At 38.7% G+C, this 27,478-nt stretch overlaps 1 protein-coding gene across 1 annotated transcript in view; it reads left to right on the top strand.

Annotated features, from left to right (window-relative positions):
- The window catches only part of LOC112558541 (UHRF1-binding protein 1-like), a 35,116-nt gene extending 8,247 nt beyond the window's left edge, over positions 1-26,869 (top strand). The window contains 15 exon segments of the mRNA XM_025229037.1: positions 820-1,000; positions 2,096-2,185; positions 3,270-3,293; positions 5,930-6,084; positions 6,733-6,939; positions 7,088-7,253; positions 13,208-13,314; positions 13,853-13,921; positions 15,478-15,870; positions 17,201-17,912; positions 18,362-18,963; positions 19,225-19,381; positions 19,901-20,193; positions 20,927-21,038; positions 21,280-26,869. Of these exon segments, the coding sequence (XP_025084822.1) occupies positions 820-1,000; positions 2,096-2,185; positions 3,270-3,293; positions 5,930-6,084; positions 6,733-6,939; positions 7,088-7,253; positions 13,208-13,314; positions 13,853-13,921; positions 15,478-15,870; positions 17,201-17,912; positions 18,362-18,963; positions 19,225-19,381; positions 19,901-20,193; positions 20,927-21,038; positions 21,280-21,764 (3,753 nt within the window). The 3' untranslated portion in view covers positions 21,765-26,869.
- The last annotated feature ends 609 nt before the right edge of the window (positions 26,870-27,478 follow it).

Below are 27,478 nucleotides of genomic sequence, written 5' to 3'. Positions count from 1 at the left end.
TCTTATGGAGTGAAGGGACAACAGATGTCCAGAGCCTAGTGTTGAATGTTCACAGTTGAAGAGGTCAGCATGAAGTTGTTCAGGTTTATTCTATTTGATTCAGTCTCTACTCCATAATGCTGTGATGTCATCAGTGATGACATTGCATAATTACTTATACATTCAACAGACTGTTTACTCCAAGCCCAGAGAAAAACAAATGTGTTGATAAAGTACAAGACGTCCTCACACCTACATCTGACATGCAATCACCATACCCATAGAAAATTCACTCTCTAAGCGGTATATCACAAAGATTACATACGATTTGTATGAAATATATGAAGCAGAACTGTGTCATGCAAACCTACAGATCAAAGGTGAAAAGGAAGCCTGTAGATAACTGTCAACACCAAGTCTCTCGATTAAAAGAAATTGAAACTAAGGCACCAAGATGAAAGGAGCATCACATCCAAATGTTCGGAGTCATGCACAACTATTTATACTCTTAATGTACTATTAATGTGCTGAGAATGTGAGAACACTCAGTAAAGACTTGAACATTTGGGATTAATAAACTGGTCATTTGTCAAAACAGTAAATATAAATGTTTTCTTGGCAGCCTGAGGGTTTACAAATTTGAATAAACCTGGCAAGAGGCAAATATTATTACGGAACTGCCTTTCACTGCAATTTTTACAGTTCAGTTCTTTTCCTATTTTTGTAAATAAAGCGATGTGTTCATGCATGGACGTATAAAGGTGGCACCACCACTAGTACTAGTAGCACAACTAGTAGTAAAGGTATTAGTGTAACTGAGTGTCATGTCTGTGACAACAGAGGCAAGGCATTATGGGAGGCAGTACTACACAACAACCACAGTCACAACGACAACAGTCTGCAAACACTGGCTCCAATGCCGATAAAATATTTGCCCGGTTTGACGTAGCAACCACCTCATACCACCTCGTCACTAGCAGGTTTGACCTTCATTTGTGTGATGACACCACAACTACTTCAGGTGAGCCAGCAAAATCTTTTTTCTCTTTCTGCCTTTAACACAGTACACACATACATGCACATGCAAGCACCTACAGTAAGTGGAAGAAGTGGTGGGGGTCGATTTTTGAAGAAATAAGTGAATTTTCATACATATAGATATATTAAATACAGTCAAATCTCCCTACTATGCCACCCCTCTACTATGCCACTCTCGGTATTATGCCACTTTTGCTCGGTCCCGACTATAAATTCAATGTAAAAAAAAATTTACTATGCCACCCCTACTCTCGCTACTATGCCACTTTTTTTGTGACTGTTAAAAGACACAAGTTGTGAAATTCCGCGCAGTGCTCGATTATTAAACTGTATGGTAGTGTGGGACATCGCAGTTAGGTGGATGGAACATAGCACGCACACAGGGAGGGTGGAGGCTGGCAATGTGGGGAGTGGTGGTCGCTGGCCGGGTGACAGCCACGTGACAGAGGGAAGGTGTGAGGGGGTCGACTAGCGACAGGATGCAGGTGCGCGGATGTGTTGGGAGGGGTGGAGGATGAAGAGGTGAGGGGGAGAATGAGAGGAGACAGCTAGCGAAGCCGACGATTCTTGAGAGCTTTGGACCAGACCTGGGCAAAGGCCTCCTGTCTCTAACCGGCCCGCCGCAGTATATATACTATATATACAGTATTAGGTAAAACTGAGTTAACTAATTAGTCCGGCCCTCTAAAACCATCCCAATTTCTCATGCGGCCCTTGGGAAAATTAATTGCCCACCCCTGCTTTGGACTGACGGGTAACTTGAGCAAATAAAGCCGTTTTTACGAACCCTCTCTACTATGCCACTCTCGCTACTATGCCACTTTTGCTCGGTCCCGGTAGGTGGCATAGTAGGGAGATTTGACTGTATTCCGATTTCTTTTACTTTTATTTTTTTTTTTGTTGGCATTGTTTTATATTTTAAAACAACAGACTAATGACTGCACAGAGTACATGAGACATTTTTACTTCATGAAAACAATGCTTGCTTCTAACATTGTGTTATTGTCAGAATTCCATAATTTTTCCATCTCATAAAACAGATGCCTGTGGAGAATAATGTTGCTGGTGGATGTTGCAGACACCAAGCGCCACTGGGATGTGGCAGGTGGTTCCATGCAGATCACCTTCTACCGCCTCTCCTTTGACTTTTACCCATTTCACCCAGCTGGTGAGTAGCTCTGCAAGGCAGCACTGTTACCATGTGTCAGTGTTCAGATCTGTGTTAAAACTACTCACATTGTGTTGTAGCCTGTTCACACAATGCGTGGCTTAATCTGTAAATATTGTCTCTTGAGTGTTTGGAACCACAGTATTGAAACCATAATGATCATTTTGTATGTGTGTGTGTATATATATAAATACACAAGTGCCCAACCCTTGGTTTGCTTTCCTGTTTCCTTCTATGTATGCAAACCTTTTGTGACATGCAGTGATCCCGAGTAGCCTGTGATTTGATGTGAACCTTGATATGGATTGTAGTTTCATATGTATGTCACAAAGAGCAGAAAGTTGGTCACCCAGATGAAGAGTCAACAGTGTCTTCATGCTTCCAGTCTTTATTTTTAAAGTGTTCTGAAGTTAGTTTTTAAAAAATTAATAAAGTATGTGATAAAAATTCTTGGTTTGTAACCCACAAAGAGGTGGTTACTTTTATAAAAGATTTCATACAATGAAAAAATTTTTCATATGATGAAGTTCATGTCAACAGTATTAGAGTTTGTAATTTCTGAACTTCACACACATGCAGAAGTCAGATTATGTCATCAAAGTCTCAGAATGTACTATGTAATCTTTATTAATACAAGAATTGAGAGAGCAAAATAACTTGTCAGCATTGTGGTAGAAAAAAATGTGCTCATAGACATATTGCACAAAAAGTACAAAAGAATTATATCTTAGGAACAATAAGAAACCACTCTTCAAGTCACATTTTCAAGCACAAAATGTTCATGAACAATACAAGATGGGGTATTTCAAACAGTACACAGTAAATTCATTTTTGAGAGACTCTAGTAATAATCAAATAAAATTCCCACTACAAGTCAACAATAATTTATTCAGTATCCAAATTATTTCAGTTTAAGTTACATGGCAGTATTATATAGGAACATGTTATAATGTGCAAAATCATTATATAAATAAAAATAAAAAAGTGCATGAGTACATTTTCTCATCAGCTCTTAAATAATTATTTGATTGCACCTTGGTGATGTGCGTGTTAGTTTAGCTACTTGTGGCATTGTCATTTGCAGATGAACAGTTGGTCATGTCATGTGGTGAGTGTGAATGCCATATATTCTGGTCTTTGCAAGGAGTACTTTTTTTCTTTTCAGAAGATCCTGAAACCCTGACTTTTCTTAATTATATTTGATTGCTAGAAACGAGGAACATTATTTCCAGAACATGGCTTGTTGGTGACAGGTAAAATATTCCACAGGATAAAACATCTGTGCATTATATTTTCATACAAATTTGATCCATTGTGAAAGTCTAGAACTTGCCTTCATAGCATCCATCAGCTTTTGTTACAGATACTTTATTTCACCCTAAATAAATCAAGAAAGATTCATAACTTTTGTAAATTATATACAATCTGTAGCATATTTAGCCTATTTCTTAATTGACATCTTGATGCCATCCTTGAAACATTATTTCCTGTTGCACACATTCTGATCAGCTTTTCTTTTGTTTGGTGACTATTCTGGAAGTTGCCAAGTCCAGTAATTATCTCTTTTTTTCGCCTATATTAGTCCCCCCACCCATGAGTTGTCTCAATATCTGATACCACTAAGCACTTCTACTCTTAATTCTTTTGTTCAAGACTGCAGTAGAAAACATTTATGTTTGATGTAATTGAGCAAAATCGCAGCTAGATTAATGCTGGACTAACTTTAGTTTGACTTAGAAGATGACAAGTTAGTAAGCAGAGAATAATAATTTTTTTTTTCAAAATTACGTTCTGTAGTCAGCATTTGACTGTGGCACGACTTCATAATAGAGAAAAATATTGTTCACAGTTAACAGCTGTTATAGAGGAATGCACATCTTGATATGTCTTCCTTCTGTCCTTTTACTTTTGTTAAAGTTTGATGTAATATTGCTCCAGTAATTTGCTTAGGTAAATGTTATGGTCTAACCATTGTATGTAGTATTGATGATGTTCTCAGAGTAATACATGCCACCTTTAGCTACCCACTTGTTGGTAATCAGCCTTAAAAATGTATTAGTTGAAGAAGTGCATATATTCTAAGCAATTTGGCAAAAACTGGTAGTTTGCTGACATATTTGTACGGTTGCAAAAGTGAACTTCATTGTTGTGCAGAATACATTGATTTATTTTGAATGTTCTGTCTGCACAGAAATTATTTTCCCCACCCCCTACTCCCACCATACAAAACACCATGAAAGCAATTGTTTCCCTTCTTAAATAGTGATTTTCTCTGGTGGTGGGCATATTTTAGATCAGTGGTTCTCAAAGTTTTTCGGACCGCGGACCACTTTACTTAAGTAAAAGCTACGGCGGACCACCAAGGCCTAAAAATCAGTCTGTACTATGAATTTCAAATTTAAATTGGCGCATTTGTTTCATTTTAATTCAAAACTAAATGTCCTTTTGTAAAAGTAGTATAGTAATAGGTTGACATAAAACTACGTGTACCTCGTTATTTGTAATTAAAATGTTAATACGAGAAATGCATCACTTTAAACATCACTTTGCTGACATGACGACTGTCAGCCGCGGACCACCTAACTTATGCCCACGGACCACTAGTGGTCCGCGGACCACACTTTGAGAACCACTGTTTTAGATGACCTGACCAAATGACCAGCTCAACTTGACTGAGATCTACTCTCCCACCACTCTTTATACCACCACCACCCCACCCATACACTTGAGAAAAACTTGTTACCCCTCAGATAATGGTTATATTTAATGCTAGGTATGTTCCAAATGACCATTTTAAACAGCCTCTTACATTTGATTGAGATGGTTGAGATGCCAGTAGGTTAAGGGGCAAAAGTGGAGGGAACCCAGTAATATTTTCAGTGTAAAAACTCATTTACTTGACGTGGCCTTTAAACATATGTCAGCAAACATGGATCCATAAGAGAGAGGGATGGTATGAAGTTAAAGAAGAGGGTGGGTGAAGAGAGTGTGCTCTTGTGCATGGTGTAACTGTGCATGTGTGCACAGAGGCAGACTTTCGACTTGTGACTTGTTGCATGTGCATGTTTACCTGTGGGCTCTTGAAACAGTGTTTGTGGGCATAATCTTGCATGTTTTTCAGTAACACAAGACTATAGTTGCTGTTCACTACATGATCATTTTCTAACAAAGTTATTTTGTGGTGAAGAGCATAAATATGTCTGTCAATGTAAACTACCAGCAAGAGGCAGAAGTCATGTGACTTTTAGTTACTGTAAAATGTGTTATGACTGGTGACTGCTTGAGGTGATTTACTTTGAGGTTATTTGGCATAGTAAAGTTTGCTGGTCTTGAGGGATGTTGGCTTGTAAAATTGCTAAGGACCATGCATATGTAGATAAAGAATTTTACAGATTTGAGATGGTGAGATAAATAAGGGATTGGGGATTCACCCAGTGTCTTTATGACACCTTTTCTTAACAATGCCTTGACAGCAGAGCAGACACGGAGTCTAGAATGATAAAGACTCGGTGCTTGTAGAGGGGCTACAGCTAATCCCGAAGAGCATACAGAATTGGATGTCACAGAACTTACATTGTGTGTGCTGTCAGTTTGTAAACTGAACTTTTAAAAATAATTTATGCTTTAACCCCCTTATCCATTTGTGTCTGCACAATTTTTTTGGGGGGTGTGCACTTGTGTATACCTTTTTTGAAATCTCATAAATGGCTTTGCACATCATTCTTCATCTTGTTTGTGTATCAGGTGGAGAGCGTAAAAACTGGTTTCGCTATTCAGACAATATAGGCACACGCAACAACTGGGTGCAGAAGCTGTTCTCAACATTTCGTGAGGATGCTGTAAAGCTTAGGAAAGTTTGTGGTTCTCCTGCCCCTTCCCCATCAGCGTCAAGCAGCAAGGTATACAGGACACTGTTTATGTCAGGCTGAGACAGTGTTGTATTTGTTCTCAAAGGATGATGTCTACCCCTTTCCTTCTTTTAAAAAAAAGTGCATATATTGATGGAACTCATTGTTGTGGTTATTTTCTCTCCTTGACTTGAATGTATTTTATTTGGTTGTCACTGTTTTACGTGATGACAGAAAAGAGAACTACACAAGTCATACTAATTCAAAAAGAGCATTTTCATGATAGAAAATATTGAAGTGACTACAAAAAAACTTTCATCATTTTTTAAATAAATATTTTGGGAAAGATGGCAAGAAAAGTTTATTTTGGAAATAATAAAATTAATAATAGTACTTTAGACTAATCCTCAAGACCCACTCTATGTACATGATTATGTAAATTTGAAATCTGGTCAGGAGCAGTCATTTTAATGCTTATTTAAATTACTATTTGCCAATAATTTTGTGCATTACCACAAGCACTGTGTCAGTAGTTTAGTAAATCATAAGAATGTTGAAAAGGTTATACTTATAGTTATCTTAGAGTCTTGTTAAGCTTCTTTAGTTTCATTGCATCTTTCATAGCATTGTCACTTCTCAGAAAGAGGTTGATACATTTTTGTTCATCTTTGTTTTGCGTTGTTGTTTCTGTCAATCCAGCTGGTTGGTGCTGCAGCTGCTGGCACAAATGTCCTGGGGACAAGCAGCACCAGCATCTCTCCTCACTCTCCTTCACATGCAAACCCTGCTGCAGCCAGATCTCCACAAAGTTCTCCAAGCCATCATGTCTCCAAGACCAGTTCTCCAAGTCACCATGCCAGCCAGCAAAAATCTACTCGGCTGCTAGAAAGCTGCTTGGTCATCAAGGTATACATGGTGCTTAAGTTTAGCACAGTGCATACTTGTGTGCATGCAGGGTGTGTGTGTGTTTTGTTTATCTGTTACCTGTTAACTAGAGAGAAAATAGTAACACATCAAAGGATCTGATATAATACTATTCCTATTTGATTTTTAGGTAGAGGACATGACAGTCTACATGGTATCCACACCAGGTGCAAAGCGTTCTGGTCACCACAAATTTTTAGCCTCTGACAAAAAGCAACTGCATCTCCCTGCAGACATGTCTTTGCTTCACATGGAATACACTGACTACTACTTCCCTGATGGGGTGGATTACCCAGGTATTTGTCATTTTAGAAACCGAACGGTCAAGATGATGTTGACAGGTTCACAGCAGGTACAAGTTTTGTGGTTTACTGCAGAAACTCAGCAACAATTCTTTGTTTATTATAATTAGGAGCATTATATTCTGGGCCTCAGATTTTTTTTCAGTTGCATGCTCTTGACTTCAAGTATGCAACATCTGGGGCACTGATATTGATGTCAGCAAGGACTTTTGCAATGTACATTAATATCAGCTGCCATGATGCATGTAAACATTCTGCAAACATTACCTGTTGACACCAAGAACAACTCTCAAAAACAAGCTATTGCTGTTCACATTGGTCCAGATATATATGTAGAATGATGATGGCATACTAATCCTTCTATCCTGGCAAATTGTTGTGATGGACATTATCTTGCTTTGGCTGCCCTATGTCAGATTTTCGACAAAAGTTAGCCATGGTGATGCAAACATTGGTCAAGCATGCACATCTCTGTACAGTGCGCGAATGATGAAGAGTGTAGACGATGGGGTTGATGACCACGTGAGAGTAGGCCAGGTACATCAAGCCAGCATAAGTCATTGGGTATGTCTGCTCGTATTTGAAGTCCATCACTACCATAATAAGGCATGGAAAGTAGGTCACCATGTATGTCACAATAATAATCAAGATCATTCGCATTGGCTTCAGTGAAGGGTTCTTACCTTTGCCAGCTGTTCCACTGTGGGCTAGAACCTGTGAGAATGAAAAAACAGCTGAATTAATCTCATATTTAATGATAAGCAGATGTTAAGCATGTTATGCTTTTTGGATCTAAGTAATTGTTCTTTTTTATTCTTATGGTATATTTCACATACTGTCCTCTGGAAATGCAGAATGATTATTACATTACCTTTATTATCTTTATTATTTATTTATGTATATATACCTTTTGCAATGTCATATAATTTTGCCCTTTGCCTTTGAGTTTTCCAAACTGAACCATTCTTTTATTAAATATTTATAAATGGAAATTCTGCTCAGATTTAGTGCACTATACATTTATGGATTGTGAAAACTCTCTTAATATTATGTAGGAACATTAAACACTCATTTAACATTAGATATAAATGCCGTACATTCTGCATTTTTTTTTTTTTTATCTTTTGTCGTGTTCTTATTTTATTGTGGCATAGTGATCACCTCCCTTTCAGGAAGAATGTCTATCAGAATATTGATTCATCCTCCTGTTAGGGCATGAGTACTAAATGGCCTCCCTTTGTTTTCAGTGCCTGCTTTATGGTAGGTTTACTAACTACCTATCAGGCCTATCTCTTATTCTCTTACGCTCTTATTCCCCAGCATGTCATCATGGTTGCTGCAATCTCAAAATGTTTTTCTCAAATTCCAGCATTATTTCCACCTTGGGCAGGAATTCTTTTCCAGTTTTTGGACTTAAAGTTTGGAATTTCCTGCCATTCCACTTACGGCATACTCAGACACATGGAACTCTCAAAAATATCTTCAAACACATCTTTTCCCCTTATACTTATTTTATTTTACACAGAGTGCTGTACCAGGTGACGTGCCTAAACGAGACACCTTTGCATATGTATGTGTTTTCATGGCGAACAGTTTCTAGCTAGAACCAGGTGCAAAGTAAAAATTATTACCATTGAAAATCTCCTGAAATCTTATTAAATTTAAACCAAGGGAATTAGCCTGTTAAGAAGATTTAGATTTTATATTCAGCAGTTACTTTCCCTATACTAGTTGCAGATTAAAAAAAAATGTGCATAGTCCAGCTTGTCTTATTGCAGTATAGTTGCCAAACAATTTACAGGTGACAAATTTTATTATAATTATAAAGCTTTCTTTATTTAAGCAGTTAAATTCCTGCTGGTGTATTGTAATAGCAGTCTAGATTATGCATACCTACCCTACGTTTTGACTGGCAGAAAGTCCACATGATACCACCATAGCAGAAGAAGAGTATGGCAGTAAAGGGCAGGAGTACTATGTAGTCTAGAAAATCAAGAAATGGCATGTGTGGGTAGGCTGGGTCAGCTATGATTGAGCAGAATCCTTTATAAGGGTTGTAGTCGAAAGTGTCCCAGGTATTGGTTAGAGGCAGCAGCAGCAGAAGTGGAAACAGTAACCAGGACAAGCTTATCGTCAAGACTTGTGTGCAGCATTGAGCCATGTATCTGTAGATGAAGCACACACACTTGGAACGCATGTATATGAGCAGAAATTTTAATACATACCGATTGAAAGCTGGTTTTGCAAGTTGGGGTGGATTGATGGAGGATTTTCATTAGCAAAATAGTTATTGACAAAAGCAAGCAATAATAGTTTTTGCATAGAGTTTAGACAGCTCTCTCTTTCTCTTTCTGTGTGTGTGTATTCCAGAGAAAAAGTTTCAAGAATGCTTTGTTCAAAAGTGTCCAAAAGTTTTGAAATTTATTTGCTGGAGAAGGCTGATCTCTGCTGTTCATAGACAGACTGAATGGGGGAAGCACTTAGTCTCTGTGAATATCAAACAGCTGTAATCACTGACTGAAAAGACATGCTTACCAAAGACAAAAACTGTTATGTTTGATTTTGATTCCAACTCTTATTACTTGGTATGTTATGTATGCTTGTATTCAATCAAATCCATTATCTGAATTTACATCAGTAAAAGCTTCTCATATTAATAAGTTCAATTCAAAATATTATCTTTTAAATAATTTATTTAATTGGAATTTTTTTTTAAATGATCTTATACTGGAATGAAGAAGAGAGTGCAGCCTAAGTTATTCCTTCTATACTGCTTTGCTACAGAACAACATTATGCTAATAGTCCATTTGTAGAAAGTACACTGTTGCTGTCTTTTTTGACATAGTGCTACTTTATACTAACCCATTTATAATACCATAGCTGCTTATGACCAATTATATTGCATAATACAATTATTTATGAAGTCATGCTCACCTTGAGTAAATATCTGGGCGAACAATGCGAATGTAGCGGTTAATGCCAATGAGCAGAAGACTGCTCATTTCTGCTGCCATCAGAGAAAGGTTGATGAAGCCAAAGGCTTTGCATAGACCTGGTATTGTGACCATGAAGCAGGTGGCAGTTTGGGCAAAGAAGCCACCAAGGGTTAGAATGCAGCTGATTTGGTTATTGACACTCATGTTGAGCAAGTAAAAGTCAGTTCTTTGATCCTTTAACTGGTGTCGCAGGATAGACACAGTAACCACTGTGTTGCTGGCAAAGCCTACAAGTCCTATGGCCAAGGAAAGGTACATGTGTGTAAGACGGAACACTTCTGCTGTTTCTTTGTTAAATGTGTGGTTCCTCGAAAAATTTTGACAGAAGTCGACACTACTTTCCATTAGGAAGTATATAAGAGATCTGATTCCTGCAGTTTTGAGATTCCTAACTTCTGTTTATTCTTAATCACACCAACCATCAGAAATGAAATTGAAGGCACTATAGCCATGGCTTCTTCTCTGACTGTGAAGAATATTGCTGTGCTTTGCTGACATAACTGCAGTACCTTGAGAAGTGGGGGGGGGGGCTGTATCTTCTGGAAGCAAGTCAGATGAATATGTACTTGCAAGAACAGAGATGAATGAAACTCCTCACTGACAAAAATTCCATGCTGCATGTGAAAGATGCTTCACACCGTGCAATCACAAACCATTGACATCTATAAATAGCAACTATTACACATTCTTTGCACAGCAGTCTTCTAAACAAGACTTAATTTCATTGGATATGTTTGCATTATTGATTTATCTTTTGGGACACCTGAAAGAAATGTCTTTGCAAATAAACTTTTCCCAATGTGATAAGTGCTGGTCTGAGCAGATAAGGAGACCTGCAGAGCAGTGGAGGGTGGATAAGAGATCAATAATCTGCAGGCTGGATATAATAAGAATAGCACATTTATTTACTCCCAGTTTGCACATTGACCTACTGGTCATGACATTCTTACTTGCTCCTAAATGATTTTGTGCTGGCAGTAATTAACAAATCTTTGGTTCAGATAGATTGAAGGTTTTTTTTTCATTTCAATTTCATGAAGTATGTCCACTTGTTTAATGACTAAAAATACCAGTAAATGAAGTTTACATTGGCTGGTCTGATAGGGCAGCAGTAAAGTTCTTGTTACCAGGACAGTCAAACAGGAAGGTAAAAGGCTCAGGTTGCCTTGGGCATACAAAATTTCTTCTGGGTGTGGCACATGGACTAGCTTGAGTTTTCTTTAGTTTCTGAATCAACATAAAATGCCAAAACAAAAATCAGTGGTTCACGTGCATTTTAAGCGACAAATTTATTTCCAACTAAAAAAATTAAATGCCTTTTAATAGCAAAGCATCCAAAAATATAATTGGAAAAAAATTATTTCATTCGATTTAATGCACAGAATTGTCACACAGGTAGAAGTAGCCATAAATTGTCTTTTACTTAGTTTAGGGAATTTTTCCTTAGCAAAATATTTCTTTTCTCTTCATCTAGTTATGGGGCATTTTAATCATGTTTTTGAATGAACTGGAGAGAGTTTATATGTGATATGATTTTTCACTCATATTTGGTCAGTCTCTTTTGAAGGAAATGTATGGTAGTCATGACATTTATGTGGCTATCCCTCAAAGATGTTGAGACTGTGAATGATGCATACCCTGTCACTTCTTCTCTAGGGGAAGATTTTTCCTTTTAAAGAGGAATACTTTTATGTCTCTTCATGAGCCTTATCCTTCATCCTTTGACTGGTATTTGATGATTACCTGTGCTGATTGCCTGCCATTACTTATTGAGACCTGGCTAGACAGAGCAGCAATAAGGCTTGCCACTTAGGTTAATCTTGGGAGGTGGTGAGCATGTCCTGCATGGAGTGACCAGTCCAATCCTTCACTCTTGCCTTCCAGTTCTCCCACTGTCCACATTGGCAGCGACCACCCTCCAATGTCCCTGTGTCTTACACAGTGTCGAGCCGGATGACCTGGCTAAATGAAGCCAGTTTGTCCCATTTCACTGTTAGTAGAAGAGGTTCCTGGTGTCCCACAAGGGTGGTGACTGCAGTCCTTACAAAGATATTGGTCTTATATTCCATGTATGAGGTTAAGAACAGTTTTCTTAGGCAGTTGATCTCAAAAGCCTGGGTTCATTTGTAGGTTTGGGACCATGAAAGGTCATGCTATGGCTGTGCCAGATCCTGTCCAGCCTGGCCATTGCTACTGCTGCTGTTGTAATCCTGATGTGGTTGTCTGCCATACAGCTGCCATTCCTGGAAAGAGTGGCTCCCAAATATTGAAAGCAGCTCACCTTCTCTGCATTTCATTCATATAGCTCTTTGCTTTGTTATTGAGCTTTGTGTTGACCACAACTTTGCTCTTGTCAGGTCAAAAGACATATGCCCATATGTCCATCAGCCTCCGAGATATTGCAATTTAATGTTGCTGCCAGCCACTCATGTCAATGTCATCTACAACATGCTGCTTACATGGCAGCCTTGCACTGATGGAAACAGAGGTGAAGTGGTCGTAAAGGATATTTTGTATTGCATATTTTTCCCAGATATTAATCAGTGCAGGCACTAGGGAGCATCCTTGACAAACACCCACTGTTGTCTGAAAAGTCTCCCAGCTGGTTGTTGAATAGTGGTACCTTTCTATTGAATTGGCTGATGTTCAGTATGCTGCTTCCTTTCCTGATAAAAAGTTGGTGATTTAAGGGTTCGGCAGATATGTCTTTGATTCCACTATGTGTTTTGCATAATAATCTGAATATCATAATATACTTTATTGCCAGTAAATCCTTTCTGTGCACTGTCTTTTTGCAATGTATTAGATTTCACTTAAGGGAACTTTCCAGTATTTTGTATGAAGAAAAACAAATTGAACAATATAAAGTGTTTTCTGTCTCGTGTCAGGTCTGCTGCTCATGGTGCATGACTCAATTGTGGGCATTTTTTTTTTTTTGGTTTTTGTTTTAGTGCCACATGCAAACCTTTACATCCTGGTCAACCCTGTGAGAGTGACGCTGGATTTTCTGACACTTCTGTGGTCCCAGTACTTCTTATTTAACCTGGCTCAGAATGTGGTCAGTTCTGTTTGGAAAATTCCTTCACATATTACTGTAATACCTTCTTGCACATATGAGTCAGGTCTTTGGTAGCTTACAGCAAGATGAGCAGAATAGAATTTACTAAGCTTTCTTGTACATCCTTTGTGTGTGTGTTTTATATGCAATGATGAAAATTCTTCAAGGATGACAATCTTGATTAAAATGCACACTAAGTATGAGCAGTGTCTTTTTGTGAGTACCTAGAATGTCATAGTATTGGCAATATATAGGCTGAAACATTAAAGCTCCAGTTCTAATGTGAAAAGTCTTAATTCTTTATTTCCTTCAGCTGAATCCTGTATCAGATACTGCAGTATATTGCTGAGATGATAAAATCTAAGATGTAAAATAAATGGTATGAGTGCACTTATGAATGTTGGGATGTGCACTTGTATAGGTCTATGTGTACCATTAGTTGCAGTTGCCCTTAACAAAAGCAGATGGTGATGATTTGTTTTTTTCAAGGGAGAATCGTGTTCAAATTATTCAAGTACACATGTTTTCTGTATTACAGGAATTTGATTTAGGAGAGCGAGGTCTACAGGAGCACGTTGATATTAAACTGGAAGCACTTATGCCACGGGTAGGTAGTGTGGAAAGTTTTCATTGCTGTAAGCTTATAGGGTGCTACACTTTTATACATGTTAAAGAAGTGTCCCAGAAATGCAGTAGCAAAATCTTTCTGTGGGTATTTGCAGAATGCATATATTTGGAATAATCCATAATCTAAGATAAATTTTTTACTACTCAAGCTTGTTTCAGCTTCACTTCATCTCATACTCTGCTTAGGGAAAGAAATGTGTGAAAAGCAAGATCTCAGTTAGGGTGACACACAATGATACACAAACAGTATAGCAAGTAACTCTTGGCGACTGGTGTAAGAAGATTTCCAGTGAGGTCTTAAAGTTCTTTGTTAGTGCCTGCTAATAGATCTATGTCATCTGCAAAGCGTAGGCTGCAGATCGGTCTTCCGCCAATGGAAATGGAAGTATGACACTCATAGAGGGCTTTGAACATGATGTTCTCCAAGAAGATATTAAAGAGGGTTACGGTTCTGTAGTTCTGGTACTGTTTGCTGTTTCCTTTATTTGGGAGGGGTATGACTGATGACTGTGTCCATTCTTTGGACATTCCTTGTGTTCCCAGACTCTTTGGCACAGGATAGTTGGGGGCTTTGTAGTTTCTTCTCCACCCTGCTTGAGCAGCTTGGCTGGCACATTATCAATGCCTGGCCACTTTCCTCACTTCAAACTGTGTAGAGCTCTTTCAGTCTCTTTTCATAGGACTAGTAGGGCTGCAGGTTTACTGTCTCTAGCCTGGTTGTTTTGAATGATGTTTGCATGGGTCTTCAGCTGGAAGTTGAACAGGTCTTTTGCAGTACTCAGTCCATCGGTTGAGTACAACATAGCTTTCTGTGAGAAGGTAGTCATCGATGACCGAGTTCTTGTGCTGATCTGTCTTAGAGAGAGTCCTTAGTAGTTGGTAGGCCTATTTGCTGTCACATCATGCCATTCCATCCTCTGTGTCCCGGCATTGGCTCTCGATCCAGTTCTCCCTAGCTGCCTTCATCCCTTGTACTTCTTAGTACAATCCAGTAATAAATAATATTTTAAATATACCGCAGTTCACTTTAGGTATATTTTATCAAAGATTCACATCATGTTCAGCAATTACAATTACCAACCAGCTCATGAAAATTGTTGAGCTTGTTGAGGCAAGGATTACAGAAAAAGGTTAATTTCCTTGAACACAAAGACTGTGATGTGGATGTGTTGACAGTTTGACAGAAGTGCAGTGTTCACAATACTTAAATGATTACCAGTTAACACAACTCATACCTGAATTAAGTAAATTTATGAGTTAAACAGTCTAGAATAATGTTGTTCTCTAACCTGCCTTTCTCCAGTGGGTAACAGATTTCTCCTGTCTGGTTGGTGATGATCTGTGTAGCACATATGAATATATGATGGTGGTGGTGGTGGTGGTCTTGTGCTATGTTGATTTTGATTATTGTTATAACAGTATGAGTTGCTTCCTAATTACCCTTTGGGATAACTAAAGTTGCAAAGTATTTGTTGTATGGGACAGCGTTAATTTTAGTGTCTGACAGTACTGCATGGCCTTCTGAATCATGTGCAGGTGATTGTACCCAGCGAAGAGAAGGTGGAGGGACAACCAGATCGTCCAGATGCCTTGCAGTTGCAGATCTCTAAACTGACAGCCTCCAATTGCCGTGTGGATGACAAGCTGGGCAGAAGTGACTTGCAAAGAGCTTTGGATCGTTACTACAGTAGTCAGCTGTTCCACACGTCAGAATTTCCTAACGATGCCACTCATTTCCGCCTGTCTCCATGGGCTCTAGAGGAGCATGCAGCAGCAAAGGACAATCCCTACCTGGACAAGGCTATAAAAAATCTTCTTGGTTTGGACCCCACTAGATTGCAGCCTGACTCCACTGTTGCACATGTGCTCAGCTGCAACAGTCTCAAGAAAGATGCTGCAAGTGATGTGTGGGGCCTTCACCTAGAACAGGTATTGAGCAGAGTGTAAGCTTGATGCTTTCACTACATTTGCTGTGTATGTATACCACTTCTTGGATTGAGTTATTGATTAATTCTTGTTATTATTGTCAGGAGAGGCAGCATAGCCTGGTGATAAATACACTCAACTGCAGAGCAGGAGGTCACAGGTTCAAGGCCTGCTCCGTCCTGTGGCTGGATTACATCCCCTGCCCACCCAGTAGCTGCTTTGCAGGAATGGGTACCTGATTTATCAGGGGAGGTGAAGATGGCAGCAGGAGAGAGTTAGGCTTCGTCTTCCACATGCTGTACCTAGAGATGGTGAACCACTTTCACTGACCCTACAGCCATGTAGGCTATGGGACTCATTACCTTTACCTTCAGTTATTGTCAGCTATCTGTTTGCAGTCACATTGGTGTCACTCAGGCCATTCTTAACACATTCAAAGCAGAGTGTATAGATATGTGCAGCACCTTCTGCACCTAAACACCACAAGCTGCACATGTGTATGTATCACATTTGATCATTTTTGCTCCAAAACTTTGTAAAGAAACAGGGACAAAATCCTGTCATTTCACTAGGGAATCATTTTTCCACTGGAATAATGTCCCTTAACACAGGAACAGGAAGATCTTGATGTGACAAATGTGAATTTTTCCAGATGTGCCTTTTTTGAAATAACCAAAAAAAAGAACAGTGTGGTGACACAAGGGCACACATTGAGATGGCTGGTGACATTTTTCACTGTTTTTGAACCTTTTTTCCTATGCTGACATTCTTTTTCATCATCATGAGTTATATTTATTCATTTCGGATTGGTGTGTGACCTTTAGAACCAACTGCCAGTGGATCCACAGGCAGGGATCATACATTTTGTGTAATCCTATGTCCAGAAATATTTTTGGGAAATGCCATTAGACATACCTAATTTCTTTGGATTAACAAGAAATTGCTGAAGCACAATAGATTAAGGTTGGAACAGTTTATTTTTTATTTCTGTTTACTTTGAACTTTCATTGTCATTCTGATTTGTTTATGTTGTCTATTTTTCAAAAATGCTTGAAATGTGTATATATCTAGGTATGAACATGAAAATAAGGTCCTAGCCAAACACTTAACTTTTTTTGGACTTATAAAATTATTTATAAAATTCATAATACTGGATAGAGCAAAAAGAACAATGGAAAATGATATGATATTGTTGGACTTAATTTCTCTCTGACCTAGAATTATTATAAAATAATACTCTCTCATACCACAGCTTGCAAGCTTTGTTGTTTTTTTTTGCCTAGTTCTTCGGTGCTTTGGAAATGACATAGTCTGTATGTTTTTTATGTGTCAGGTGTGGGTAGAGTTTCTGGGTGTTCAGAACTACAGGAACAGGCCAGTCCCTTGTGTGGAAGCATTTCCCCTCACCCTATGGTTCACCGAAAACATATCCACAAGTCTTTCCTACACTGACTTTCATAGCAAGAATTCTGACAGATCTGATCATAGAGAGAGCAAATCCAACTCTCCGACACCCCCACAGCGTCGTGTAAGTCAGCAGGAGGATGTTGGACTAGACAAACGCCCAAATCACCTGCCTCTGGGTCGGACAAAGTCTCCTGACAGTCGTGGGACGGAGAGCTTTGAGGATAGCCACTCCTTACAGTCAGAAGAGCGAGGGGAGCAGCAGTCCAAGGCAGCTGTGCAGGGAGTGTTTATTCTCAGCCATTTTGGTAGCAAGATGCGTGTACAGGTCAACCATTACCAGTACATTTTCCTCATGCGGCTGGCAGAATCTTTTGCCAAATTCCAAGAAGACCTCAGCTCAGATCTGGCATTGTGGGGTGACAGCTCGTGTGCCTATGTCACGCACGTACCCCTGGTTTTTCCACAAGCAGAGTTGGCCATTGTATGTCCCTACCAAATGCATCAACGCACTTTCTCAGATGATTTCAGTCCCAGCATTCCCAACCTGCCGGATGTGTTTGGCATTCCGAACAGTAATGGCATTGGGGGTGCTGGTTCCCAGCCATCCCTTAATGCAGCATCCAATACAGAAGAAAATGGTGAGCCGATCCTGGGAAGAATTTTTAAAACAAAATTTTTTAACTTGAAAATCATGATACAACTATGCTTGTGGTATTGAATATTTTGTGTATAATTACAAAGCAGAGGCCATGTGAGAGAAAATATTCTTTTCTTTACTGTCATAAATGGTAAAATGATAATCTTTGTGTAAATGAGTTAACTACAGTTCATTATTCATATAACTTCAGAATTATGTGTATAATTTATGTATGCGTTAAAAATATGCACACACTCGTGCTCAAAACTGATGAATTTACTGGTTCCTTTTGTGATGACTTTAAGTCTCCAGTGTTGACATGCTGACATCAAAAGACTTTAAAACTACAGATCATTATTGTCGTCATTATTGTCAGCTGCTGCTGCTGCGATATGAACACCCCTTCGACAGCTACTCATATCATGCTTTGCTATTCATTCTTCCTTTCAGAGCTAACAGAACTGGCTTTTGCACCAGAGAGAGAGATTCTTTTCAATAATGATGGCTCCAGCTCAAGTGAATTGAACCTGGGCCCCCCTGTAACTGGCTATAACAATCACTGCCAGCTAGACAACACCACCTCTGCCAACAGCTCCCAGTCCTGGGCCGGTTCAGACAACACAGGTCTTCCAAATCAGCTGGTAGGCAGTGCACCAGTTCCTCATCCTACAGATATCAAGTCCTCTTTAATGTCAACATCTGCTGGCTCTGATTCGGGTATCGGCTTGGACCGCAAGTCCTCTGTCAAGAGTGCCAAGACCAGCAAAGGGTCAGAGGTTAAAAAGGCCTTCTCGTCAGCATTCTCCAACTTGACAGACAAAATCAAAAACACATTCGATGACGGACAGTCAGATGACGTGGATTCATTGTCAATAAGGACTGACACTTCTGATGATGATGACTTTGAGCAGCTCTCTTTAGACGATGCTGATGAAGTGCCAGCTTTTGTGCATGAAGCTCAGTCTGAGACTGGATCCAATCCGGACACATACAGTGACATGGACATGTCAAGCTTGTATGCAGATAGCTCCACCACCAAAGGTCGTGAAATGGTGAGCTTTGTTTACGTGTGTTATCATGTTTCAGATGAAAATGTAAATAACACTGCTTTTTTCAGAAAACTTTCCCAAAGATTCCAACTTTGTGTGTCAAAATATTAAAGCAATAGTAAGCACTCACATCCAAAATTTTGTAAAGACCTCTTCAGATTCATGCTTATTATTTATAATGATGGGAATCATACAGCAACCAGTGAGTAGAGAACCTGGCCACCTGGTCCATGTACCTATGCAGCAGATTTTATGGAGTTGCAGGTGTCGCTAGTCTTGCTGCGATTTGAAGGTGTGCAAGGAGTTCTGCAGGTCAGCAATGAGGCAACAGTTGTGGCAGCTCAAGTTTCACAAGTTCTTCTACACCAGCCAGGCAATGTTGCCTATGATGATTTTTATGGAAGATTTTCCTCACCAAAAGGTGTGATTTGAGTAGTTTTGCACTCATCCCTTTCTGTTTGTTTCACTCATTTGTCTACTTTTTCTTAAATTTTTATAAGATTTTTATAAGACTGTTTATACATCTACTTTTTCATAAGTTTGTTCTTAGGTTGATTTATATAAACAGTGACAAAATCAGTACTTACAAAAGCCTCACCCTTTATTCAATAAAGTGTCTTCTAAGAAATATGTAGGGATAAAATGTGTAATCATAATCTGCTTACGTTCATTTAAAAATAGTCACTAGCCCTTCCTTTCAGGTACAACTATAATTTTATTGTAACCTCTTTTGTACAGTATGTACAATCCACTAAATATTAAGCACTACAGGAGAGATATGATGTCAGGTGAACAAGCTAAAGCTCTACAAGGTGGGACATAAGTGAATAAGTTCAAGTTTCTATATTTTTTTAATCCAAGATTCTTTTTCAATAACCATAATAGACACAAGCACACCTTTTTGTGCACCTGTTACACAGAGTTTTTAACCTGTTGTCAGGATTTCTGCAAGATGAACTTCCAGCTTCCGATTCACCTCCCAGGTTTCCTTTTAAATTCCGATATCTTCTACCCGCCGCCCCAACAGCCTCCACGCTAACCCTCAACCCAGACCAGCCATCAGCCACAGAATGGGCTGCAGCAGCTGGGGAAGCCACTGTGAAAATTGAAGACTACAGTCTGCTGTTCAAGCTCTCAGGGACCAGCTTACTGTCGGACTTCATAGGGGATGAAAAAGCAGCACAAGTGGTGCCCTTATCTGTAACCATTCGTCAGTTCCTTCTGGTGCTGGAGGTGAGAGGGTGAAGCGAGCGCTGAGAGAGATGGACATTGTTGGCACAAGTTTTATGGAATTTTGTTCTAAGCAGTAGCATAGTTCTCTTGAGCATACAGATTTATGCATTACTCTATACAAGTTAGCTCACAGAAATAGAAGCATTTTGTTATTGGTTTTACAGAAATAGCGACATTAATGTTGTTTAATTGTTAGAAAACTATTCTTTTAGTGTACCTATTTCTTCAAAGAGTGTGGTTGGTACAGTGGTACAACAGTAAGTGCCTGTCACAAATAAAGTGAGGGTTGGCTGTCCTGGGTTCAGCTTTCATCTCTGACGCGCTGTTCTTTCTCTGCATGTGGCATCTCTTTCTCTGCATGTGGCTGGTTGCCTTGCCGTGATATAACCTTAGTTGGTGGCTCGGCATCAAATACAAATTCACCCCTCCCCAACCTCTTCAAAAAGTATACTGTGTGTGACATTGAACACAAAGAAGTGCAAGTTTCACCATTATACTTGTGTTTGGAAAAGATCCTAGTGACATGGACAGCTGAACAACAGCGGGAGAAGTGACGAATTATGGCAGACAGTTTCTTGTGCAAATGAAATGATAACAACCTGTTTCTTATGCTAGTGAATATGTGTAATTCAGTCTGAAAAAAATGATCATGTTGCTGTCCTTTTGATGTTGTGATGAGTAGTCAGTAATGTGTAAAGTGATTCACTGATCAAGTTTTTTTTTTTTTTTGTAGGAGGACAGACCAGACAGTTCTGGCTCCTTGGCAAACAGCATGCCCATGAACTGTCACATCGACCATCTTTACATCACCCGAGGCTCTGACGGCATCTTCAACTTGACCACCAGTAACATTATTTTTTTACTTACTTTTTTCATAAGTTTTTCTAAATCTTAATGCACTGCCACTAATTTTCATTGGTCTTTTTTTTATCATCTTCATTCACATCAGCAGATAAATAATATTGACCAAATTGAAGTTTTGGGCTGAGATTCCATTAATTATCTATGGTGTAAAGTATCAGTGTCTCAGAAAATATAACTAGTGAAAAGTCTACTAAAAAAAAAAAAATGCATATTTTGCTGCAGAATGTACCTCTAGTCATCACTGGATGGAGTCAAGTCCTGGTGCGGATGATACAGACACGTTTGAGGGTCGGGGACATCACACACCTTCATCTTCTTCCTCTTTAACTCTCCTTACCCACACTCAAGCAGAGAACTCACAGCTGCGTCGCCAGTGTGACCAATTGCAGCAAACCAACAAGCTGTATGAGGAGCAGATTCTGCAGTTGAAGGAAAAGCTTCGTGAGTGTGAGGAGCAAGTCCTGGCTGAGGGAAATAAATGTGAGGTGTCTGCAGCATGTGTGGCTTCTACCGTCGCTGTGGTACAGGCCACAGTTGATGCTGAGGCAGAAACAGAGAAGTTGCTACTGCAGGAACGAATAATATCCTTAGAAGAGGACCTTAAGACCTCAGCACAGGAAAGGGAGTCCCTGTTTTCGACCCTTCAGCTTCTGCAGGAGGAACTTCTAAAATCTGAACGCCGTGCTCGCAGCAACACCACACACTAGACATCCTAAAATTATCTGCACACTGATATTTACGCTTGCGGATGGTGACTTAAACTGCTGACAATGATCAGATGTTCAGAGTGACTGCAGGTATATCTGTCAGCTGTAAAAAAAAGTTGGATTCTTTCCCCCACGTTTTATTGCTGACATTGCAAGATGACCATCAGGGACTGGGTGTTCGCTTGAAGGTTACCCTCACTATTTGTTCTTATTGCTGAAATTGCAAGATGACCATCAGGGACTGTGTGTTCGCTTAAAGGCTACCCTCACTATTTGCTCTTATTGCTGACTTTGCAAGATGACCATCAGGGACTGGATGCACAGTCTTGAGTAACTCTTAGTAGTCAGCTAAACTGCTAGTAAGTTATAAGCTTTTTAGCTGGCTACTACAAATATAGCATCAAGTTAGTGCGGCTGTGCACCCAGCCTCCAAGTTTCCACCACAGCCATACTCAAACCTGCCCCGCTGTTTTTAGCCACAATGTCAAATGAAATGAGCGCAGCAGCCACATGCCACCAAGCAGAGAAATATGATAGGCACTAGATTGTTTCATTTTAGTTCTAAAAGTTTGCATGATGTTTTGTTTTAGACAGTATATTTGCTGAGCCTTTTTTCAGGCTGACATTGACAGTGCTGAGCAAGCAAAGTAAGAAAGTTGTGTTGGTGGTGGCCTCCGGCAGTAGAAACATCTTTACTCCCAGTGGTCTAGCTAGAATGATCTTATGTGTCTTGCAGGTATGTGTAGTTGATGTAATCAAAATTAAGAATGCTGGGGAAAGTTTGCACTTAAGAAGAAATAGCTTTGGGGAAGAAAGGTTAGATCATCTCTGCTGCAGGAAAACTGTTCACCTTTGCTTTGTGTGCAATCTGCTGTGCATAATAATTTGCCTCTGACCAAAGAATCATTCCACTATCGTGTGTTACTGATGATCTCTCTGACAGATTTATTTTTCTTGCATCCAGGGTTGATAAAAATTATGCTTTTTATTGTGATGTTTATACATCGCTCAGGTCTGAGGTCTGTGTATTGACACGTATTAAGCGATTAGTCCAAACGGAACATGCCAGTTTTGAGTGATATCATCTAATGGCCATCACACCTGTCTCAAGTGCCAATGAATTCCCTAATTGTTCAAAACAAATAACATGTTTATTTCTCTTAAGTATTTTTTTTTCCGAAATGTTTTGTTTAAAGTGTATGTGACTATGTAATACTAGTTCTTTGTTTCTGGGCTTGATGTCTATTTTGAATGTAAATATTTCCAGGAAGTTTTTTTCAAGTGCGCAAAGCATGAGTAAACCACACTATTTCCACACTATTAAAGAAAAAAATCATTATTCGAACATGATTTTGCAGCTTAAAATGACCAAATCAAAAAATACAAGACTGAATGGGCCTTATTAATTTTCACGCTTTTAATTAAAATGTCTGAATGAAAAGAGGTTAGTCAAAAAATGTTTGTAAGCAATGAACAGATGAAATGCCTAAGTCTTTAACCCTTTATCTTTTCCAAGAAAATTGAATTCATTTTGTCATGTACAAAGTGAGTGTGTAGTTGATTGTTTAAAGATTATTGATAGATATCTAGGCAGAGGTATGGTTCTAGACAGGGTTTTTATAGTGTATAGTTATTGGAAGTTTTACTATAACTGAGACATTATCGATAAGTACAGCCATGAGGGAGATGAGCTTGTTGGTTAGGCAGGATTAGTGACAAGGAACCACATTCCAAGAGAAAGCAAGTGACTGGGCGTGACCAGAAAATGCCCACTGATGAGAGGAGTATTTCAAGCAGACAAGGTAAGTGAGAAATGAAAGTGGTACGTGTGACAAGGCAAGAGCTTCACATGAGATCCAGTGATGGGTAAACAGGGTACTAACAGCTACAGCAAAGTGGATATTATTTGAGCATTTTATGAATATCTGTTGTACAGCAATTATTTTTATTTTTTTTATTTTTATTTATTTTTTTTTTTTTGCTTTTAATGATTTTCATTTTGTACTTAGGTAAATCAACAAGAATAAAGTTATATTGTGTTAGTTTCAAGTTAGAGTGTGTAATTATCCCAGCAATTTAGGGACTTATACAGCCAATAATGTGTGTGATGGAAATTTTTTTTGGTATATGTAACAAAATGTGGTAAATTGCTTTGCTTTTTAGTATAATCTTCAGGCTGGTTTATTTTTCCTTCTTAATTTTGCGCTTTATGTGTGTATTTATATAATATATAAGCCATTGTTCTGATTGAATGCAAAGTGGGGTTACTAGAGGTTTCGTGATGGGAAACATGTGTTTAAAGATTAATATACACATTTTATGAAATTTTGTCTACTTTTGCTGTTTTTGTTTGAATTGTCTTTGAGAAAACAAAAACCTTGTTTTGAAATATTATTGCTTCTGTGATCATTTTTTTCATCCTTTGATACTCTGTTGTTTTTTTTTAAAGCTGTTTGAAGACATACTCAGAGGTACTTCTACATTGTCCATATTGCATGTGGTAAATTTCTGGTGCTTAAGATGTGGAGGCAAAAATGTGTTAACTTGTAGCAGTTATTGTGGTGCATGTAGATTTGGTACAAGTGCTTATTTTGGTAGTGTTCTTCTGTGGAAACCAATTGCCCTTTGTTAACAAAAGAGAGGTTACAAGTTGTTCTCCTGTACTTGCACCACTTAACGAAATTATTGCAACCTACAGGAGTTGAGGGTGGGATATGTTGATTTTCACTAAAAGGCCACTTCTTTGTGTACATTACCATCACTGAAACATAGGTGAGATGAGTATCTATAGTTTATTCAGAAGCTGCATGGGCTGTGCATAGATACATATTACCCTAGCATTAGAGTCTCTGTGATAAATGTGCCCTACCTGGCTGGCTGTTTTTTGAGTGGTCATGTCACTGCCTAGAAGGGAGAGGCTCATGTATGATTGAGTATAGGAACTGTATGAAATATCGACATCTGCTGAAGGTAGTAACACGTCATACAACTGAAGAAAGCTGTTATTTCTTGTTTTTGTTTTTTATTTTTTTATTTTAGGGATATAGGGTAGGGAGAGGAAATTGAAAGAAAGCTTATGTGAATTAATGGGTTTGTTTTCAAGCAGTGTGGTTGGAAGAAATTCTATGCTTCATTTTGTTCAAGATGTTAAGATGAAGTTTAAAAATGCAACACAAAGCAGTGAAAAATCTGAGAAACTTTGTGACAACAAGTATAGAAAACTACACACAAAAAAATTCTTTGTGATATCTCCTACAGCCAGGTTAAAATAAACGAAACATTTTACATGCTGGTAATGTTTTAAGAATCACATATACAATCGAGCTTCCACAAGTCGAAATTCTCCCTTACTCGAATTTTAAACATCAATTGGTTGGATCCTGTTAAAGCAATGCACTTTCAACTTACGTAGCTCAAATTGACTTAACCAAAAACTTCCACAACTTGAATAATTTTAAGCCAATCAGCATGTTGAAACCATTTAAAAACATGTCGGAAAGTGTAAAATCGTGTATCATAAAATCGTACTCCTCCCAATCCTGAAGGAGGCAAGAACATGCAACTGACATCCGTTCGTTGGTCAAGTCATGTAAAGATGTACCCATTAACATTTTTGACTCACTGTCATCGACTTGTTTATTTCAAAAGAAATGAAGAGAAACTGTCGTCGAACATCCATAAGACTTTTTGGCTGGGAACAATGGTGCATGAGCACATGCAAAAATAAAGATAAGTCCACAGTGAAAAAAAAGGTTCTTTTTCAACGAACTTCCTTAACTAAATTTTTCATCGGTCCCTTGAAGCTTTGACTTATCAGAGTTCAATTGTGTCACTAATTCCTGCTTTATTCTGTTTATTTATATTGTGTAATTCTTTGGCTGACCAAAGTCAAAGGTCAAAGTTGCTAACAAATTTCTAGAACATACTATTGTTAGTTCAAAAGGAACGTATTGTGATTTTGTTTTACCTCTTCATTTTGTTTTTAAATAGAAAAGTAGACAGGACCTCTAAGGAAATAGCTCATGTAGCTTCAAACACATTAAGTCTATTTTTGACAGGTCACAGAAATTGAGGTTTTGACATATTTCCTAGAGGCAACACAATTTTTTTTTTATTATTTGATAAGGCACAAATACACACAAAAAATAAAATACACATACAAAATTTAGCAGTGCATTTATATGTATAGAAACAACATACATGGATATGATAATACTGTTGTTAGCACATCCATTTATGTCAGTATCCACAGATTATTTTGTCAACCTCTCATCAGCCCTACCCTATGCAGCAACTACCCATTAGACACCAGGGCTGTACAGATCTGCCCTACCCAGCCTTGTAACTTACAGATGAAATTTGGTTTTAACATATGGCAGTTCTCTGAATGATGGTTTTAAAACCCACCACCTCCCCTTTTTCGGTTTTAGCACTTCAACATAAGTTTAGTAACCGTAAGGTTACTTTGACCCAAGCATACTGCATTCCCGTAGAAAGCCGACGTTCCCACCCCATTCTCAGAATACACTGCATTTCAGAGTAAAGATCACAACATTCATGAAATTCTTTGCTTCATATTATGTCATGCACAAATAATATGAAAATTACACAAAATCTATCAAAATCTGAAACGGAGCACAGGATGTCTTGTTCCATTTCAGTCTCAGGCAAGGATTGTCTTGGAAACAAGTCTAGAATTTCAAAGCTTGTAATAGACCCAGGCACCAGTGTGAACGAGGGTTGAAAATTTTGGAACCTAGATTGTCTTTGAGGGTGATTTCTTTGGTTGTATTCGTTTTTTATATACTTTGCAAAATTAAGTTTATGACAAATTTTAAATGGTATATCTTTGACATTATTGCAGGGGTTCCTGGTTTGTCTGTGACCTATAATTTTCCTTGCTATTCCAGCAGGAGAGTTGAGCCTCAACCGAGCATGTGACCCATAACTTACCTTTTCCATTCCCAGCAGGAGAGGGTTGAACTTTTTTTATGCTATGAAAACTTTATGCCCTAGACCAGGGATGCCCAACCTTTTTCGGCCTGCGGGCCATATCCATTTCGGACAGCCATGTCGCGGGCCACTTCACCGCAAAAATACAAAAAGGAAAAAAAACATAGAACAGCTACCATTTTTATTAGAAGCAAGTTGTACTTACCATTAATTATGTAGTAATTAATGAGATATTTGAAGTTGTCTTGTTAAAATAAAAGTTAGAAATTGTCTGAAAATACATTTTAATCGAGGTACCCCAAGGTGATCCGTCCTGTTTTCCACAGGAAAATGACGAAATTCAAACGCTGTTTCGGTATTGCTTCCTTATCACAACCCCATTGTTTTATACCTTGCTAGAAAGCCCGGAGTCTGTATTTTCAATCTCTTTAACGACTGATTCAAATATTAATCAATCAAAAGATCACTAATCCCCTGTGGAATGCGGTGTCCCTCGTTCTCAAACACTGGTTTCCTCCCAAGACGAAAATCTAGAATGAAATCCATCGAAAGATTGAGAGACGCCCCTACGTAGGGATTAATACTTCTTCCCTTTTTTTCGTTTTTGTCTTAGGTTTTCTTTATTACTAACATGCAGATTTCCTTTACTGTGGGCATAAGCTTCGCGGGCTGGATGGCACCGTGTCACGGGCCGGATATGGCCCACGGGCCGTAGGTTGGGCATCCCTGCCCTAGACAAAGTGAACCACTCAGTTTGCTGC

The sequence above is a fragment of the Pomacea canaliculata genome, linkage group LG3 (genome assembly GCF_003073045.1).
Source record: "Pomacea canaliculata isolate SZHN2017 linkage group LG3, ASM307304v1, whole genome shotgun sequence".
Lineage (NCBI taxonomy): Eukaryota > Metazoa > Mollusca > Gastropoda > Architaenioglossa > Ampullariidae > Pomacea > Pomacea canaliculata.
This window is presented reverse-complemented; position numbering and strand designations above follow the sequence as displayed.